The following is a 12,942-nucleotide window of genomic DNA, read 5'->3' as shown; positions in this document are numbered from 1 at the left end:
TGGTTTAGACCACGATATGGGCATAATGTGTGTCTGTTGTTGACCACACAGAGACTTTCAGAGTTGCAGAGACTTTTTTTTGTACTCGGACGGCTGGTCGAACCAGTGCGACCTAGGATTTTTTTTAGTCACACCACTGAGAAATTAAGTTGCATATGCGACCAATTTGGTGGCACTCTAGAGCCTTGCTTAAGTTAGGCAAAGACCTGAAAAAGGTCATGCTAATGCCTGCAAGTCCACTAGAGGCTCCAGCAGTGAGTCAGTCCCCATAGACGCCCACATTAAAATGTTTAAAGTGTTTACACAATGTCACATTCCTATTTATCAGGATGAACATGCATATTTATCTTAGTGTTGCTAGCTTTAAAAAGAGCTAACAACACTATTCCATATTCCAAGCCCTAGATTTTGCACATTTTTATTGATTTTAGTTTTTGATTTTAAAACTGTTTCACTGTTTTCAATGTCAGTGTGAATAATTAAGATGGATTTTGCTGTATATCTCCAAATAAATTAGATTTTTCCTGATTTAAAAGGAAACAAACACAGACTGATGTTTGATTCTAAAGAAGTGCCGTTAAATGCCTGAGTGAGTCCACGCTTGGACTGTGAGGACGGGGAGATAACAGCAATCAGAGGCTGGAGTGAAGCGAGCTTGTGCGTGGAGGAAACCTGCTGCGTGTTCAGAGCGCTGCTGCTCGCTGATCACCGCGTGATGGTTCATCCTGTCAGCAGCAGGCCGCTGCTGCTTCAAACCCAAACTCCTCTCATTCAGGGCGCTTATCACACACTACAACACACACACACACGTAATTATAACCTCAGCCTGTTGGCATGGCAACCGCAATCATCTGGCAGGGAGCCTCACTTATGATGTCATCAGGCGAGCCGAGTGTGATTGGACGGGTGATGAATGGCTGCTGAGCTGAGAGGGCTGATGAGCGGGCGTTTACCTGAAACACAGAGACAGAGCGATGGTCTCACCGACTGCACGACAGGCAGAAACTAACCCGCGACGGTCTGACATCTCTGCACTCTCTGTAACTGTCCAACATATCAAAGGCAGACCACTTCACACTCAAGCAAATGAGAGCTGAGGAGCTCAGATTTTAAGTGTAAGTTTTTAGATAAAAGAAAAAGGTCTCCAAAAAATACCACCTGTGGTTAGAACGTGAGCAGTGGGCACTTTCAGACATGAAGTCCACTCATTCAGATCATCTAAGATCAAATCTAGTTAACTATTTCTCCTGTATTTGGACTGGATATCCATAATAGCCTTCTGCAGCAGCCCATTCATTTTGCAGCAGTTGATGTGGGTCCAGGCTGTCAGGGCATCAGTGATGTTCAGGTCTCACTCTCCTCAGACGTCACCTGCAGCTCTTCCCTAGGGACATAAAAGCATTTCCACGCAAGGATTAAAGTGTAATTCGTGTTAAGCAAAGGGTCCCAAGGTCCCTCAAATGTGTCCATCTGCGTAAAAGTTAGCATTTGCTAGATGTGGATTGGTTGACAAGTGAGGAAAAAATAGGGAACGAGGGAACCACAAAAAATTTAGAACATCTGTCTTCTCCTTCTGGCGGACCAACAGCAGCACAAGCAGGAGTGGCCCCCGGATGATCTGATATCGTCGTGTTGGTGTTGTTCCAGGATCAACATTGCAAGTGACCAATCACATTGTTGTGACGTTATTCTTTGGCGCGCCAAGCCATTCGTGCATTTATGAAATTCCAATGTTCCAAGGGTTAGGGTCAGGGTCAAGGTTGGTTGATCGGCGGACAGAGGCGGTTCCTCGCAGCTTAAGTACAGTTTTTTGTTTTACGGCGGTTTTTCCCGAAGTCGCAAAAGACGTCACAACATTCTGATTGGTCACTTGCAATGTTGATCCTGGAACAACATTTACTATGTTGATCTGGGAACAACACGACGATATCAGATCGTGCAGTGGCCCACAGACCGCTCAGTCCACCTTCAACTCTGCAGGCAGACAGTGAATGCACCACCCAGGAGTCCAGGAGCCATCGTAATCACATGCTGAACCACCTCAGCTGTTTCTTTGCCAAGTGGAGGAATGGTGGCTCAGCTCTGAGTGCCTCACGGTGTCTCTAAGGCCGAGCCATACTCCAGAGGAAGCTCATCTCTGCCACTTAAATCCACAGTCTCATTCTTTCAGTTACCCAGAGCCCATGGTCGTAGCTGAATGTTTGAACACCAACTACCTGGTTTCATGCTCACTCGTTTGAGACAAGCTTTCTGTTCATTCCACTGTGAGCAGCACCTCGTCCCTGACCTGGAGTGGGTGTGTTCAGTTATCATCTGACAACCACGGCCTCAGACTTGGAGGTGCTAATTCCCAGCCACTTCACACTCTGCTGCAAACCACCCAGTATGAGCTAACAGTCATCATAAAACAAAGCCAGCAGAGCCACATCAGCTGCAAAAAGCAGAGAGGTGATCCTGACACCACCTGAACCATCTCCCTTCTCCTCTTACCTGCACTTACAATTCTGTCCATGAAAATTATGCACAGTGATCCAGAGATCCTAACAACATATCGAGGCTTGTAGATCAATAAAATCATCGCTCGCATTCAGCAGAGAGAAAGTTGCTCCTGACATCAAACATGAGAAACTTTATATCTAAAAGAACTCTACTGCCATCAGGGCTTTTGCAGGAATGATGACATCATTTTCCAGGGAGTTGATTGGTTAGTAGGTGTTGGTTATGTACATGTTGAGTTGTTATGTCACATAAGTGAAACACCTGCTTCATAACACATGAGGTTACCTCACTAAGCCAGTAATCTTGCAAGACTCTCAAAGCAACTCAGAGAAATTAGAAAATAATCCTCCCCATCACTCCTAAAACTGATGCCATATCAAACTGTTTTGATTTGAAAGGTGTGAAAACAACCTTAGAAATATTTCTGAATGAAAGTGGTTCGATGAGGGAAGACCCACATTCAGAGGCCAGCCTGAAAAAGCTTGAATAAGAGCAGTTCAGTGAGTCACACAAGCTCAACGCTCACAGAAGAAAAAAACCTTAAAAGAACACAACAGCATCCCTGCTGAGAAACACGGACGAGGCTCAGGTGTGTTATTGGGCTGCTTGGCTGTGTTGAACCTGCGCTGGACTCATAATCAGAAGATTATCAGTAAAACCTGGAGGGAAACAAACTGCCTGGTGTCAGAGAGAGTCTGACTTAGTCGCAGCTCAGCGATCCTGCTACAGGATAATATGCATGTAAAAAGCATGGAGTGTGCTGAGAAGGGCTTTACTTCCTGATCTTAATTAAAGTGAACAGCTGTGGAAAAATCTGAAAGTCCTCAGAACACTGGCAGGATTTCTCAGTGGGAGGCCCACGGGAAATCAGAAAACTGCCCCAGAAATTAATTGATACCAAACGAGATGAAAATTCATCAAGTTCTCAGGATTTTAACTGTAGACAGACCTGCCCCACTAAACATGCACTTGGAGCCATGGCCACAGTGAAGCGATGACCCCAGGGTCTGAAAAATAAATCCATTGTAGTGAAATCAAAGCCTGCAGTTCCTCTAAAATCCAGCAGAGGCTCCCTCAGTGAGTCAGTCCCCACAGACTCCCACATTAAAAAAACTATAACAATAAGGGACACCCCCTTTAGCCCCTCCGGTGAATCAAAGCTGCAAAACAAGAGCTTAATTTCTATCACCGTTCAAAGGTGATAGAAATTATGGTGTATTTCTCGCACCATAATTATAAGGCACATTAAGCGAAACAAAACAGTCAGATAAGTCAAACTTTACTCAAGCCACTCTTCTTGCTTCCTCCACTTCTGTACCATTGATTCATTAATGTTGAATTCTTTTGCAGCTGCTTTATTCCCATGTTGTTGCAGTATATTAATGACTAACCTCGTATTGTGGATGGATTATCTCAGTTGTTCTCCTGACTGAAGTTTGGTCCGTTTACAGCATCCTACTATGCGATTGCATTTGTCTCCAACCATCTGGAACCCTCCCATTAAATTTTAATGGGTGGAAAAAGGTTAGCATTCATCCTCCAGCTTCACTGTGTTTGTTATGCTTACATAGCTGTGTTGCTAGCGATCACATAGCACATCATTATATACCAGCTAGCCCAACTTCAGTAACCCTACAAAAGTCACTGCTGTTTAGTTTTCTGTCTTCATTTATGTTGGAAGTGAAAACAGAGCTGTGTATTTTAATTTTTTCAGAATATTTTTTCCATGACATTTGTACAGAAGAAGATTAGGGCCACTGGAAGAAAAAAAGTGTGAACGTCTTCTTTTTTTTCTTCTTTTCCAGAATTCTGAGAAAAAAGTCAGAATTCTGACTTTAATTTCAGAATTCTGGAAAAGAAGAAAAAAAAGAAGACATTCACACTTTTTTTTCCTCCAGTGGCCCTAATCCTTGTTCGTAGATTTGCATTAGTTTTGGTTTTTAGGTGATTTCTTTTTGCTCTACTAAAGAATAAATGTAACGTATTTCGGCAGTAACACATCTGGGGCCACAGCTGTGCACACTGGTACCTCATCTGAAGAAGAGTGGTTGATTATTCTTGAGCTTTGTTGGGAATAAATGTGCATTAATTATCTCAAGGAGATTTTTTTCTGCTTTCATACGGTGACTACACATACTCAGGGAGGGACTGAAGCCAATCCAAGCAGCTGCTGTTGCCCCTCCAGAGGAATCATTTAGCTGGCTGTCATCTTTAGTTCCACCTACTGTCCACAAACTCAGGTGTGGCTCCATGCTGGCGAGAGATGCTCTGTTCTGCTTTTGACCTTTGAGCTTCTGATTCGGTTAAAAACATCCACCACAGTTCCACAGAGTCCACAGCTTCCATGACTAATGGAGACGACCCCCTGCCCCTTCTCTGCACCAATCAAGTCATCATCATGGCAACCAGTCGATTCACAGGAACCAGCCAGACACCAATCAACCTCCTGCTACATGAATCTGAGTGTGTGTGTGTGTGTGTGTGTGTGTGTGTGTGTGTGTGTGTCAGTCACAGAGGTTATTTTTGTTCGCTGAAAATAAAACTGAAGAAAAACAACGCGATGCCGACCCCCCTTTAAACTTGTCAGATTATTGTGACCTCATTAGAGCACCTCCTGCCGAGTAATCACTGTCATTTATTTATTCATTTAAGAGCTGCCACAAAAGCAATGTGATGAAACACTGAAACACTCTGTCAAACCCTCTAAGTTTTGTCTGTACAGTTTATGTTATATATTTTGAATCTTGTTTTCACCTGTTTGCGTCACAAACTGTATATTCAATTTAATTCAATTCAGTTTTTTTATATATAGAGCACCAAATCACAACAACAGTCACCTCAAGTCACTTTATACTGTAAGGTAGAGACCCTACAATAATACAGAGAAACCCAACAATCAGAAAACCCACCATGAGCAAGCTCCATGACAGTAGGAAGGAAAAACTCCCTTTTAAGAGGAAGAAACCTCCAGCAGAACCAGGCTCAGCTTTTTGAACCCCGTTGTGGTTTTCACCATCTTGTTTCTAGAACCAGAAGTGTTATATTTGGATATGTTATTAGCCAGTCCTAGCTAGCATTGATGGCAAACTACAGGAAGTAGTTTGTTTAGATGCTGTTAGTCAGTTACCTCACAGCAGCCATAATATTGGTCACATCATGTCATTAAAATGCTCCAAAAGTAATACAGGCGTTAGAAAAGAGAACAGTTTCTGTATCCAGCTGTAAACATGTCTAAGTGTGCTTAAGATGTTTATATGATGTAAAACTTCATGTAAATTAAATTGAATATTTGTGCTGAATTTTTTGTCGCAGTGTTCGTTTGTGCCTCCGTGTGAGAGGGACAACCAGAAGAACAGAGACAGCGTTCTGTGGTGGGAGGATTACTTCACCAAAGAGGTCAACAGCCAGTCGTTCATCTGCTTCTTCAACCAGCAGCGGCGGTGAGGCTCACGCACACGTTTACAGCTCTGTCTATTTGGAGGTGCGATTCAGATAAATTGGAAATCAAAGAAAGTGTGATTCTGTCACATCATTGTTACCACAGAAGACAAATGACCGGACTTTCTGACAGACACACTTTCCACTTTCAAATTTGCTGTTCCTGACCTTTGACCCTCAAGAAGTGACCTCTGACTTCACTTTAATAGTCTTTCCACTTCCACTTATACTTAAAGCATTTTTTTGTCAGTGCCCTAGAAGGATTCAAACTTCATGCTTATACTTAAAATTTTAATATAAATTCAAATTTTTATTTCCTTTATGCCATGTTTTACCTACTGTCTAATAATACCATCATATTATTCATTTAAAGGTTTGTCTTACTATAGTTTTATTGTAATATTCATCTTTTCTTCTGGTTTCATTAGTGCTCTGTGTGCATTATACATGATTTCGATTTACATTTTGCTTTCAGGGTGAATTTATGTTGCAGGTTCAGATGAGAAGTGGTCTCTTAGCTCTTTAACTTTGATGCATTTTTAAGAAATGTTCATTCATGCTTATTTGAATATTTAAATACATAAAAAATATAAATATAAAACATGATGAAAAACAAAGTGGTTCTACTGCATTTTCAAACAAAATCCTGTCAAACGCCAAAAATCCTCAAACCGTTGGTCTTTCAATTGTTGGACCAAAAATTGTTTAAATGAATAAAAAATAACCTTTAATTAAAATCCCAGAGCCACTTCATTCAGATTTTAAATGCCTTATACATTATTGTTATTTTAATTAAAATATGTGAAACATCAATTCAGGCTCCAGCCTGAATTCTCAAAATATATCTTGTTAACCTTTGAATAATTTCAGTCTATAGAACCTTCCTTTATCACACTACCGATGACATAAAGGTGAAAATGTAGGTCAACAGTATGATGAAGGTGGATTATCAGAGGTGAGCAGGAGACACTGAGCAGAACAGCAGAAGGATGCTGAGGTTACAACCTGAAAATAAACACTGCAGTGAAAGATAATAAGAGCAGGAGGAGAGATGTTTGAAGAAGCTCTTCTTTCCTCTCTTTTTATTCAGGCTCTGTCCAAAAAACTGATGAGACAAAGAAAAGCCAGAGATCTGCTTTAGCGTGTCAGCTTAATCCTCCGATAATTCACCGTCAGTGCTTACCTGTGACCTTGGCTAGTTTTATTTTTATCTCTGCACCAGAAAGATCCGAATGAGGAAATGCTGGTTCATAAATGAGGCCTCAGTGGGAGCTCATTGATGCTACACATCAGCTCTTCTTTGGTGTTTTAGAGAACGAACTGGAACACGCAAAGTTTCTTTTTTCATTAAGTTTAGAAAAGCATGTAGTCTCTAGATGTCTGGCTTATTTCAGAGGTGGCATGAAGGTTATATCCCAAAACTTTCTGGTGGTGTCAGTCAGAGTATGAGAGTTAAAATTAGACTGTGCACAGCTGAAGGAGATCTTTCTTCTGGTCACTTCCAACTCCTTAATTTTTATTTTGGGATTCCACTAGAGCATCGGCATGATTCACAGTTCACAAAATCCTTACTGACCTCATAATGGCCAAGAATTTAGATGCTCACTTCAGCATGAACTTTACTGAACACTTTTTAACCCTCATCCTCCATTTTCCCTCCGCTAATGTGTTTGTATTAGCCTAACCACAGCTCTATAACTAGCCACCAGGTATCACACCACTATCTGTCAACTAGTAAGACTTCACCAGCCGCCCAAACATTGCTGATATTTAATTTTCTGTCTTCATTTACAAGTAACAGCAGTGCTGTACATTTTAACTTTTTTGGACCCTGAAATGATTAAAGATGCTCCACAGCTAACTGTGGAGATGAATGTGTGCTCAGTTACACTGCAGATAGCTTAACTCTATTTTTGGGAAATTTGCTATGTTAGTTTTTGTTGATACATAGAAGCAACTTTGCCTTTCTTTCCTAAATTATTAGGTGTACAATTCATTTTAATCATGTGAAGATTGAGATTCAGAAATGAAACAATGTCACTTTTCAAAAGGAGAGATAGATTTTGTTCATCTTTAGTAAGATGTCTATTTGAGTATGCCGATGTTGGATTGCAGTTAACGATATCCAGCTAATGTAACATTAGCTATACTACCTAAATGAATAACAACATAAACACTTGTTGAGTTAAGCAAGCTAGTCATTAAAGATACTCCGAGTGAGGCCCATGGACCTTAACTGCATTCTTTCTAATGACCAGCAGGGGGCAATTCCTCTTATAGAAAAAAATCATTGTCATTACTGTGGAAAAATTACTCTACTGCTCACCTGATTCGGCACTTCGAAACAAAGCTTTCCCGATGGGATGTGATTAAGGGGGTGCTTGCTTCTATCTTGCTTTCATTGTCTGTAACATGAAATATTAGTAGGAAGCCTTTAATTTTAGTGACAGGAGATGGTTTGGTATGAAAAAGGAGTAAAAGTAGAAGGACCTGTAGGAGGTCAGTGAATTAACAGTCAATCCCAAGAGTAGTGTTTTAACACAATGTTAAATTCGTGCTTTTACTTTTTCTTCTTTTTATTTCAGGCCTGATGACGTGTTGTGGCGCCGTTCCCATGACACCAGTGTCCTGTTACACTGTGTTCTTTGGCCAATGGTTTCCCTCCTTCTGGGCACGCTCATTGTGCTCCTGACGGTATGTGCTCGCTCCCTGGCTGTTCGAGCCGAGGCCCTCCAGAAGAGGAAGTGCTCCTATGAGGTCTGCCAAGACCTGTCTGCCATGCCACCTGACCGCTGCAGCAGCAAGGCCAGAGACCCACTCACGACAAACTCTGACCCCGAGCTGTCATCGCCCTCAAGGACCCTGCCGCTGTTTGCAGTCCCAGTGCGGCGCAGAGATCGGGAACATTAGAGCGAGCAGAAAGATGTTTCTTCAGCATGAAATCACTAAAAATGCCAATGAGCCGGTGGGCGAAGTCGACTAAATGGCTAAAGACGCCACCAACAACCCATTGCTGTCCGGACTGGTTGGTATGATCAGAATGTTTGAATGAAGTGAAGATGAGGGGAAATCCACTGTTGCCTATAGATTTCAGCAGGAAGACTGTACAAAACTTCAGACTTTTTTCTGATTTTAGCTTAAAGTGGATCAGTGGAAATCTTCTGACTAGCAATGAAAGGCTGTTTAAATGAGGGTAGTTGGCGTTGGGTACTGATAGCTGGTTCTACTTTGGGTCTGGTTTCTAGTCATCAAGAAACCCAGACTTATTAAGTTCTGGTGTTTTAAGGGTCTCTTATCAAGTATCTTTATCTGTTATACTTGTTCAGTCATTTCAGCTTACATGTGAGCTCCAATATTTGGATTAGATAATTTGTTATAGACCAGCTATATAAATGAGTTTGTTCCAACTATTAAATGGGAAAAATCTGTATTCATCAGAGATCTTTCAGTGATCATCCATCAGTTTCTGGCTTTGTCCAGCAGCAACTAATCACATATAGAACAATATATGTTCAAGATATTCTGGGAATGGGCTAAAAGTTATTTAAATGTAACCATCTCCAGTTCAGATTATTGAACTGGAAGTCCCATTATGACCTACTTTTGCCTCAGCGATGAGAACTGGATCTCCTCCAATCTCAAAACGATAAACACTGATCTTAATTTCAATTTTAGGAAAGTGGACAAAGTTGGATTGAGGTGAGTCTGGCAAATACACTGTCGTAAGAAAATGATTGAGATCAGCCAAATTTGAATCAGGTAGGGTTTTTGATTCTTAGAAATTTTTGACACCTTGTGCTGATCTTTGACTTGTGTTTTTAAGTTGTTATACAAAGGATGAAAGCTGAGATTCTATCAGAGATTCAGATTTAATAGGATGCTATCAAAGCCCAACCCAAACCCTCGCGCTGTGATTGATGATGCAGTCAGGACAAGACAAGCATAAGGACTGACTCTTGGGAAGTAACTGCTCTTCTGTAGCTCTCTTATTAATGTAGTTTCCCTTCAAGTCCCAGTAGCCATGAATGTTTCTTAACAGAGGTGCAAAGTCCTGATGTTACCTTCAGGATTGCCTCTGCTCTTCTAGCTTGTGCAACTCAAGGCAGTCTTTTGCTGAGAATTTCTTTCATCAGTCTACTAACAAATGAGACTTCATATTACATATGTGAAGATAAATGGTTGTCTACTACAGCACTTTTATAGTACAATTTGAACCCTATAGGAGCTTAGCAATGATTTTGTTTCATTGAAAAAAGTTTTTACCAGCACACAGTCACAACTGTTTTTTTCTCTTTGACTTGTATCAATGGTCATAGAAAATATCTGGATTGTCGTCTGTTGTGCTCTTGGTTGTTTTCTGGGGGGGAGGGGGGAGGGGGTTGTGCAAGATGTTTTTAACCTCGTAACATCTGCCAGGTCACTAGTTTAGGTTCACATCAACTTTTCCTTGTAATTTTCACTTGTTTTGCATACACAAATGGACATAACTGAAGAACTGTAAGACTGACATTTAACTCTCATTTAACAACTCTAGTTTCTGAAGCCCATATAACCCTAAAGTAGGGGTCCCCAACTCCAGGCCTCGAGGGCCGGTGTCCTGCAGGTTTTAGATCTCACCCTGGGTCTATACACCTGAATCAAATGATTAGTTCATTTCCAGGCCTCTGGAGAACTGCAAGACATGAGGAGGTAATTTAGCCATTTGAATCAGCTCTGTTGGATCACGGACACATCTAAAAACTGCAGGACACCGGCCCTTGAGGCCTCGAGTTGGGGAGCCCTGCCCTAAAGTTTGCACTAAGAGGTTTGCCAGGTACCTGGTGGATATTAGAAGGTTAAATCCAGTTGGTTAAAACAGTCTTGGAATATTCTGGAAATACTTTCAGAGTCAGAGTTTCCAAAGACCTTTTTGAAAGGTCAACTGGTGTGGGCTTTTCTAACATTTTGGCTGCTCAGCTCTGTGACTGGATTTTAAGGTAAAAAGTGAAGCGGTGAAAAATATAAAGAGCCAGTAAAAGGCAAATGGACGGGTATTTTTAAATCAATATTTGGAATTCAATTTAAATAATTAAACCTGCCCTATTAATTTATGTATTCAAATACACTGGTGACTCATCAGAGTGCCCATTAGTGGATCCTATTGCTTCAGGGACTCGAATCCTCTACAGGGTTGACGATGCAAGAGCTCTTTGAACCATGAAGGTGTTGGCAGACAGCAGGGAGCTCAGCAGAAACAACCACAGCTAATGTTACTGACAACGTTACCCTTGAAGTCGCACCCAAAGAAATACAAAGTTCATGTATTCAGCTCAGTAAAATCAGCTGAACCACAGTTTCCCTTCAAAGTAGAGTGTAAAAGAGACCAGGCACCTGCAAGTCAGTTATAACTTTTTTACTTTAAGATATAAAGCATCCTGAAGCAACTGACAGATTACTTTTGTCTTGTATAGCATATTTGATACTATATAATTAAAAGTGAATGTTGGAGGTAGAACATTCGGTGGTCTAAATTTGGCAATTTATTATTTCCTCTAACTGGGCTGAAACTGCCCTAACTATGTCAAAAGAAAGATGTTAAAGTGCTGTCCCATTTCACTAAGCCAGGTTTCCATCCAGTTGAAACTAAACCTAAAACAAATCATGAATGAATCATGAGTTGGTTCATCAAACTGCACGTGGCTTTACCTTACCGGTCAGTACCATTAAAATAATAAGACACAAGGCAAAAGCTCAAAAGGTGGAAATGTAAAGTACACTTTTGCTATTATTATTGTCATTATTATTATTATTATTATTATTATTATTATCATTATTATTATTATTATTATTATTATTATTATTATTATTATTGTTAAGGTTTTCAATCCTTCTTTGGACATTGCAGTGGTGTTTCAAGTACATCATAAGTCTCTTTAATTGAAACATCACCAATTCTGTCATATTTTGGTGATTATGGATTAGACTACTAGTTCTTAATGTTTTTTAGTCTTCAATCCTTCTATGGACATTGAAGCTAAACACCATAACTAAATATTACTCTATGAAAAATATCCATAAATGGATAACTTTAGATCCCAATGTTATCTACATCTGCAGTTGTCGGTATAGGAGTTCTGGCCCATTAAAACTGCATTTTAAAGCATTTAGAAGTAGAATTCTACTTTAATTTGTGCCACATTGTTCACTTTTCAACGCTTCAAAACAAAGCAAAGCATCAGTAAGTCTAATTAGGAGGACAATAACAAGGTTGTAGTAGGATGTTAAACAGAGGCGTTGTTGCTTGGTAAACACTCCAAGGTAAAAAAAAAAACGACACATGCCCGTTGCCCGGGGTTCCCTCCACATGCTGCCTTCAGAAGTAATGAGGACAGAATCTAGACCATGTGAGTAAAGTGTGTGGGTGCTCGGGGGATTCTCTGTGCTGCAGATGGTTTTGCTCGGCTTCAACCCTGATTGTACAGGCAGGAAAAACCTCTGAGCTGACAGCTAAGGGACAGGAGGCTTATAGCTTGTACGCTATACAGGTACCCACAGAGGCAGTATGTAACGTTTCCACAGAAATGTCTCACAAAATCTTCTTATTGGTTCCTAGTCATAATCAGCTTGTGAAAATTTAGAAATATTCAAATGTACCAAGGAGCACTACAATAAATTCCAGCTCAAATTATTTCTTTTTTGATTTCCTGGACGATGAACGTCCATCCTACTATCCATTCTCTTCCGCTTATCCAGCTCAGGGTCAGAGACTAGTGTGCAGCTCGGTGCCCTAACAGCGATACATTACACAAAAAGAGGCACCGGGCAAACGTTCAAACATTGTTTTATTATAACAGTTTTACAAATTGGCGAAACAAGAGTTAGAGGCTTTTTCAGTGAAAGTTTTAATCCTCCTTAACAGTCCATAACATTTAGGATCTAAATTAAATAAAAATATTTAAGTTATTATATATCATATTATTATGTGTCATACACATGCTAATACTGGATCATAAGGAAGGTATTGTG

General features: G+C 40.6%; 1 protein-coding gene across 2 annotated transcripts in view; it reads left to right on the top strand.

Annotated features, from left to right (window-relative positions):
* LOC102792035 (calcium-activated potassium channel subunit beta-4-like) overlaps window positions 1–11,711 on the top strand; it is a 37,431-nt gene extending 25,720 nt beyond the window's left edge. For both annotated transcript variants that reach the window (XM_006781019.2, XM_087831119.1), the window contains exons 3-4: window positions 5,812–5,939; window positions 8,523–11,711. In XM_006781019.2, the coding sequence (XP_006781082.1) occupies window positions 5,812–5,939; window positions 8,523–8,847 (453 nt within the window). In that variant the 3' untranslated portion in view covers window positions 8,848–11,711. The remainder of the gene's footprint in view (window positions 1–5,811; window positions 5,940–8,522) is intronic.
* Window positions 11,712–12,942: the final 1,231 nt, after the last annotated feature.

This window comes from Neolamprologus brichardi, chromosome 17 (genome assembly GCF_056152115.1).
Source record: "Neolamprologus brichardi isolate AB-2024 chromosome 17, ASM5615211v1, whole genome shotgun sequence".
Lineage (NCBI taxonomy): Eukaryota > Metazoa > Chordata > Actinopteri > Cichliformes > Cichlidae > Neolamprologus > Neolamprologus brichardi.
This window is presented reverse-complemented; position numbering and strand designations above follow the sequence as displayed.